The sequence below is a fragment of the Callorhinchus milii genome, unplaced genomic scaffold (assembly GCF_018977255.1).
Source record: "Callorhinchus milii isolate IMCB2004 unplaced genomic scaffold, IMCB_Cmil_1.0 Scaffold37, whole genome shotgun sequence".
Classification (NCBI taxonomy): Eukaryota; Metazoa; Chordata; class Chondrichthyes; order Chimaeriformes; family Callorhinchidae; genus Callorhinchus; species Callorhinchus milii.
In genome coordinates this window covers 558,546-565,984 of record NW_024704778.1, presented here as the reverse complement: position 1 = coordinate 565,984, position 7,439 = coordinate 558,546, and the positions used below count along the sequence as shown (strand labels likewise).

At 60.7% G+C, this 7,439-nt stretch overlaps 2 protein-coding genes across 2 annotated transcripts; both read right to left on the bottom strand.

The window, feature by feature from the left end:
* Positions 1-557: 557 nt before the first annotated feature.
* Positions 558-4,319, bottom strand: LOC103173931 (REST corepressor 2-like; the record flags this gene model as incomplete). The annotated part of the gene is made up of 7 exons (XM_042345252.1): positions 558-824; positions 1,073-1,362; positions 2,583-2,640; positions 2,994-3,071; positions 3,370-3,588; positions 3,806-3,902; positions 4,198-4,319. Coding segments are annotated over 7 exons (1,131 nt in total), but the record flags the coding sequence as incomplete, so codon positions are not given.
* Positions 4,320-4,472: 153 nt separating this feature from the next.
* LOC121851422 (serine protease inhibitor Kazal-type 1-like) lies at positions 4,473-6,268 on the bottom strand (the record flags this gene model as incomplete). Its single annotated transcript, XM_042345286.1, is given in 3 exon segments — positions 4,473-4,535; positions 5,755-5,858; positions 6,228-6,268. Coding segments are annotated over 3 exon segments (191 nt in total), but the record flags the coding sequence as incomplete, so codon positions are not given.
* Between the last annotated feature and the right edge of the window lie 1,171 nt (positions 6,269-7,439).

Sequence of the window (7,439 nt, the reverse complement as noted above, 5' to 3'; positions counted from 1 at the left end):
TACACATGTACTCACACACACACGTGCTCACACACACGTGCTTACACACACACGTGCTCATACACACATGCTCACACACGCACACATGCTCACACGTGCACACAGAGGCTCACACGTGCACACAGAGGCTCACACGTGCACACAGAGGCTCACACGTGCACACAGAGGCTCACACGTGCACACAGAGGCTCACACGTGCACACAGAGGCTCACACGTGCTCACACACACAAAGTTAAAAAGCTAAAACTCTTGTTTAAAAACTAAGACTTTAAAATTAGTGTATGAGCACTTGTCTGTGTGTGAGTGAGTGAGTGTGTGTGTGTGTGGGGAAGTGTTGTGTGTGGGAGTGTGTGTGTGTGGGAGTGTCTGTGTGTGGGGAAGTGTGTGTGAGAGGGGGGAGAGGCAATAGTTAACCTGTCCTCTCTCTCCACTGCTCTTTCGTGGGAGGTGGGGGGGGGAGATTGCAGAGGAGGGGAAGGGGTCTGACTGGGGTGAAGGAGGTTGAGGAGGGGGGTCTCAGTGGGTGGGGCCGGGGGAGGGTCGAGGGGAAGCCCAATCAGGGTGGGGAGGTGGGCGCTGAGGGAGGGGAGGAGGGGGCGGGGGCGTGGCGGGCGCTGGCGATGGCCGGCCGGATGAGGGGGGGAGGGGGCTGGTTGAGGGAGGGCCGGGATTGGAGGAAGCGGCCCTGTTGGAGGGGGGGCGGCTGGCGGAGGAGTGCGGGGGCCGTGGGCAGGACTGGCCGTAGAAGGGGTGGGGGCTGAGACAGGGGGGGCGGAGTCAGAGAAACCTGGGCCGACGGGACAGCCAATGGCAGCAGCTGAATCTGCGAGAGAGACAGAGACGTCAGCCAATCACAGCGCAGCAAAGCTCATAACATAATATGACTTACACAGAGTTAAATATGACTTACACAAAGTCCAAGCTGCGAAGATAATATATAACAAAATAACACCATAACCATCACCCCGGGGTCTGACCCGGCGCCTCATTACGTCGTCGAGGGGGTCTAACCCCCTGACTTTTGGGGTGTGGACAGACGGACGGAGTCACAGACGGGCAGAATAGTCTCACCTCCTCCTCCGGCTCCTCGGTCTCTTGGTCCTCCTCGCCCTCGCTGCTGGCGAGGGAGGGGCTGGGGCTCTTGCCCCCCCCAAGCCCCTCCCCGAGGCCCAGCCCCTCCCCCAGCCCGAGCTCCTCCCCCAGGCTGCCAGGGGGGCCTTGTTCCGCCTCCCACTCCTGGAGGACCTCATGCAGGTTGAAGCGTCGCCGGTAACTGATGCAGAAGGTCTTGACCTGAGCCACCGTCTTGTTCCCGATCACCTCCGCAATGGCCTGGAAATTCCGGCCGTATTTCCGGATTCCTGACGGGAAAAGGGTTGACATCATCATCGACGTTACCGGAACCCCAGAGCCCACAAAACACAAGGTCACTACACTTTACAGTGTTGCCCGTGAAGCGCTTATAATAAATAATAATAATAATCGTTGCATTTGATATAGCGCTTTTCACGTCGGGAGGACGTCCCAAAGCGCTTCACAGAACACACTGTAAAGTGAATTGACTGTATATTTGTGGGCGAACGCGGCAGCCAATTGCGCACAGTAATGTCCCACAAACAGTCGTAGATTAAAAATGACCAATTTATTATTGTTTTGTTTTGGAGGTATTATTATTAGGCTCTGTGTGGAGTAAGGAAACTTGCCCGAGGTTTCGCCCTCTGCCTGGAATTGAACTCAGGTCTCTCACTTGCAAAGCGAGTGCTCTAACCACTGAGCCACAGGACTCCACCTGAGCTACAGCACTGATTGCAATACCACAAGTGAAACCAATACAACACGGTTTTACAGCTCAAATAGGTGGTTCCTATTGGTGACCGAGACTTCACGGAGAAACACGAGTATAAGACAGTGACTGGAGGATTGAAATGAGAATTTAGAAGGAACTTCTTCAGACAGAGGGCAACACTATGCAGAACTCACTCCCACAAGTGGCAATTGAAGCAGATAATACAGATAGATTTACATAATAATTATAATCCTTGCATTTGATATAGCGCTGTTCACGTCGGGAGGACGTCCCAAAGCACTTCACAGAACACACTGTAAAGTGAATTGACTGTATATTTGTGGGCGAACGCGGCAGCCAATTGCGCACAGCAATGTCCCACAAACAGTCATGGATTGAAAATGACCAATTTATTATTGTTTTTGTTTTGGAGGGATTATTATTAGGCTCTGTGTAGAGTAACGAATCTTACCCAAGGTTTCGCCCCGACCTGACCCGCCCGAGAATTGAACCCGGGACCTCTGGCTTGCGAGGCGAGGGGTCTAACCCCTGAGCTACAGGGGCTGTGGGGCGAGGCGAGGGGTCTAACCCCTGAGCTACAGGGGCTGTGGGGTGCGAGGCGCGGGGTCTAACCCCTGAGCTACAGGGGCTGTGGCTTGCGAGGCGAGGGGTCTAACCCCTGAGCTACAGGGGCTCTACATTAAGCAATCTGTGCAACCTCGTGCCTGGGAGGTGGTGAAGGCGATCACTGAGCTGCGCTGCGCTGTCTCCCCACAGAGATTACAATGGTCGCACCTTGAACAGCTAAGAGTTGCTCCTCTGTTGTCCAGCGGGAGTTGAATTTGGGGATGAGCTGCATGTGGTCGTGTGCGTCGGGGGGGGTGGGGGGGGGTGGGTGAAGGGTGTGGGGTGTGGGGGGGGTAGAGAGAGAGACAGACAGTAAATGATCAGAGTATCCACCGCACACACCACCCCTCACCCTTACCCTCACCCTTCCTGGTCACGGTGACGGGTTTCTGTGTGTGTCTGACTCCGGCGTCAACCGCAAAGGCTAAGAAAAAACTCTCTCTTTCTTCTCTTCCCCCCACCCCTCCGCCCCCCCCCCCCCCCACACACACACACACACACACACAATCTCTAGGGTTAACGTGGAGGACACTGGGGGGAGGGGGGGGGGAGAGAGAGGGTGGTGGGGGGGGCTCCTACCTCGGGCGGTCTCAGCTTGTCAATCCCTCCACACAAGGTCTGTTTCAACGAACTGTTAATTTGCTTTATTGTCTGTACCTGTGGGCGGGGGGGGGGGGGGGGGGATGAGTGGGAGAGGGGTGGGGGAGAAGGTGTGGTGGGGAAGTGAGTGGGGGGTGGGGGAGAGTGAGTGGGGAGGTGGATGGAGGTGGGGGGGGAGTGGGGGGGCAAAAGGAACAGAACACAGGTACATCACTAACAACCCTTGTTCGGTGGTTGTGTGAGCGCGAGTGCGTGTGTGCGCGTGTGGTACGTATGTGAGAGAACGTCTGTGTGTGTGTGTGTGTGTGATGTATGTGCTGTGTGTGTGTGTGACATGCGTGTGCTGTTGCGGTACCTGGCGTTTGATGGAGATGAGCTGGGAGTCGAGCTGCCGGAGGGAGATGCCGGAGGCGTTGGGGTTGGCGGAGACTCCGGCCACTTCCTCTTGGCTCAGGTACATGTCTCTGGGCGGGCGTCGCTTTGAGCGCGGGGGGTGGTGCCGGTATTGGCTGCTCTGGGACTCGCGCTTCACCAGCACCGTCTTCCCGTTCACCGGTCTCAGCTCCCCGGGGCGCTGCGGGGGGGGGGTGGGGTGCGGGGGGGGGAACGGAGAGTGAGACAGAGAAACAGATACTACTAATAAGACCCCCGGGGTGTGACCCGGCGCCCGATCACGTCTTCGAGACGTCTCAAAGCACTTCACGGGACACACTGACGAGTGTAGTGACTGTGTGGTAGCCAATCGGGGGAGGGCCTGGGCGGGGGGGGGGGCGGGGGGGGGGGGGGCTTACCCTGCGTCTCTCACTCTCTCCGGCCTCTCGTTTCACGTCAGGTTCGTAATCGCTGTCGTCAGCGATGGGTACAGCCCCGTCCTCCAGTTCATCATTACTGCAGCACACACAGGGTCAGCCCCCCCGCACACACACCCGCCCCCCACACTGCCCCCCCCACGACACACACCCCCACCACTCTGCCCCCCACCCACACACCCCCACACTGCACCCCACCCCACACACACAACCCCAACTCCCCGTCCTCCAGCTCATCATTACTGCAGCACACACAGGGTCAGACCCCCACACACACCCCCCGACGCCCACACTGCCCCCCCCTCGACACACACCCCCACCCCAACGCTGGGGGAAGCGAGGTGGGGTGGGTGGGGGGGGGGAAGTGTACACACCTGTCCTCTCGCTCTTTCTTGTGAACTAGTTTGCGAGCTTGTCTGTCCATCACACTCGTTCGACTGCGAGTTTTCTTCCAGGAATAATAATATTTCACCAGACTGGATATCAGCTTATCTGGGAGCTGGGGAGAGAGAGGGGGGTGGGGGAGAGAGGGGGGTTGCGGGGGGAGGGGTTGCGGGGGGAGGGGTTGGCGGGGAGAGAAGGGGGAAAGGAAAAGGCGCCGTTTACATTGTATCTCAGAGACGTTCTCAAAAATAGAAGAGATTTTTATTCTTCGATATAATTATTTCAGCACTTTCCGTGGTTCCGAATGTTGAGCTCTATCCCCGTTATTCTGAGAGAGAGAAAAGAAAACAAAGGGTTAAACAGCGACACTCACTCTCTCGCTCTCTCCCCCCATCCCTCTCTCTCTCCGCTTTTCCCCCTTTATTCTCTCTCTCCTCTCTCTCTCTCTCTCTCGACGAAGAGCCTCGACACCTCCAACGCATCTCACGGGTCTCCGGGCGACAACAACATAATATATAATAATAATAATAATAATATAAACAACAGTCCTCGCGTTCACTGTTGTCTTCGACGCGTCTCGAAGCGCTTCGCGGGATATACGCCCGAAGGTGTAGGGACTGGACGGGCGTTTGTTTCGTGGGTGAATCTCGCGCCGTCGTGTAGTGACTGCCTGTTTTGGCGCCGGACGGTCAGGGTTTGGGACCCGAGCTGGACAGGGGGGGCCTGGATCAGGAGGGGCGGGGAGGGGTGCGGGGAGGGGTCGGAGGGTAACCGAAGGCGCAGTCGGTCGAACAGGGCTTGAAGGCGGCGAGGGAGCGAGGGGAGGGAGGGAGGGAGGGAGGAAGCGAGGGGAGGGATGGAGGGAGGGAGGGAGGGAGGGAGCGAGGGGAGGGAGGGAGCGAGGGAGTGAGGGGAGGGTGGGAGCGAGGGGAGGAAGGGAGGGAGGGGATGGAGGGAGGGAGGGAGCGAGGGGAGGGATGGAGGGAGGGGAGGGAGCGAGGGGAGGGAGGGAGGAGCGAGGGGAGGGAGGAGCGAGGGGAGGGAGGGAGCGAGGGGAGGGAGGGAGCGAGGGGGATGGAGGAAGGGGAGGGAGCGAGGGGAGGAGGGAGGGAGGGAGCGAGGGGAGGAGGGAGTGAGGGGAGGGAGGGAGCGAGGGGAGGGAGGGAGGGGAGGGAGGGAGCGAGGGGAAGGAGGGAGCGAGGGAGGGAGGGAGCGAGGGAGTGAGGAGGGTGGGAGCGAGGGGAGGAAGGGAGGGAGGGGATGGAGGGAGGGAGCGAGGGAGGGATGGAGGGAGGGGAGGGAGCGAGGGGGAGGAGGGAGCGAGGGGAGGAGGGAGCGAGGGGAGGGAGGGAGCGGGAGGGAGGGAGCGAGGGGAGGAGGGAGCGAGGGGAGGGATGGAGGGAGGGAGGGAGCGAGGGAGGAGGGAGGAGCGAGGGGAGGGAGGGAGTGAGGGGAGGGAGGGAGCGAGGGGGAGGGAGGGGAGGGAGGAGCGAGGGGGAGGGAGCGAGGGAGGGGACGAGGCGGAGGGGCAGAGAACGGAGACTCACTTTCTGTGCTCACACAGTTTGCAGATATTCTCGTACGTGTTTCCGTCAGTGCCACACACAGGTCTGAGCTCTCGCACACACACAGTGTCGTACTCACAGTCCGCCTGAACGAGGAAAACACACACGAGATCACAAGCTCGGGAGGGGAGGGGGTGCGGAGGGGGAGGGGGAGGGGTGGGGGCGGGGAGTGGGAGGGGGTGGGGTGGGGAGTGGGAGATGAAGAACTTCCCCCTCAGCCCATTTCATCTCATCTTATCCCTGGCTCAGTCACTTTCTTTCTCTCTCTCTCGCCTCCGAGTCAGGAGATTGTGGGTTTGAGCCCCATCACACACACACGCACACACACACACACACGCACATGGGGGTCTTAGAGCTCACAATACAGGTGGGGGGGAGACAGAGAGAGAGAGAGAGAGAGAGAGAGAGAAAGAGGGATTTCATTACTGTTTGGATCTTATACCCTAAACACTCACCGGCCAAGCAAAGTTGTGCAAACTGGGAGCTGCAGCCAAGTCTGAAATAAAATACAAGTGACAGGACCTTGAAATCAATGTGTTGTGTGATAGGGAGCCAGTGGGGGCCGGCGAGGGCCGGGGTGATGGGGTACAGGGGTTAGTGTGTGAGGGAGAGCCAGTGGGGGCCGGCGAGGGCCGGGGTGATGGGGTACAGGGGTTAGTGTGTGAGGGAGAGCCAGTGGGGGCCGGCGAGGGCCGGGGTGATGGGGTACAGGGGTTAGTGTGTGAGGGAGAGCCAGTGGGGGCCGGCGAGGGCCGGGGTGATGGGGTACAGGGTGTAGTGTGTGAGGGGGAGCCAGTGGGGGCCGGCGAGGGCCGGGGTGATGGGGTACAGGGTGTAGTGTGTGACAGGGAGCCAGTGGGGGCCGGCGAGGGCCGGGGTGATGGGGTACAGGGCTGGCGAGGGCCGGGGTGATGGGGTACAGGGTTTAGTGTGTGCAGTGGGGCCTGGTGAGGGCCGGGGTGATGGGGTACAGGGGTTAGTGTGTGAGGGGGAGCCAGTGGGGGCTGGCGAGGGCCGGGGTGATGGGGTACAGGGTGTAGTGTGTGAGGGGCCAGTGGGGCCGGCGAGGGCCGGGTGATGGGGTACAGGGTGTAGTGTGTGAGGGGGAGCCAGTGGGGGCCGGCGAGGGCCGGGTGATGGGGTACAGGGTGTAGTGTGTGATAGGGAGCCAGTGGGGGCCGGCGAGGGCCGGGGGGGGATGGAGTGGTGGGTGAGGGGGAGCCAGTGGGGGCTGGCGAGGGCCGGGGTGATGGGGTACAGGGGTTAGTGTGTGAGGGGGAGCCAGTGGGGGCCGGCGAGGGCCGGGGGGGGGTAGGGAGGTGTGGGTGAGGGGGAGCCAGTGGGGGCTGGTGAGGGCCGGGGGGGGTGATGGAGGTGTGGGTGAGGGGGAGCCAGTGGGGGCTGGTGAGGGCCGGGGTGATGGGGTACAGGGTTTAGTGTGTGAGTGGGAGCCAGTGGGGCCGGCGAGGGCTGGGGGGGGGGGGAGGGAGGTGTGTGTGAGGGGGAGCCAGCGGGGGCTGTGAGGGCCGGGGGGGTGAGGGAGGTGTGTGTGAGGGGAGCCAGTGGGGGCTGGTGAGGGCCGGGGGGGTAGGAGGTGTGTGTGAGGGGGAGCAGTGGGGCTGGTGAGGGCCGGGGGGAGGTGATGGAGGTGTGGGTGAGGGGGAGCC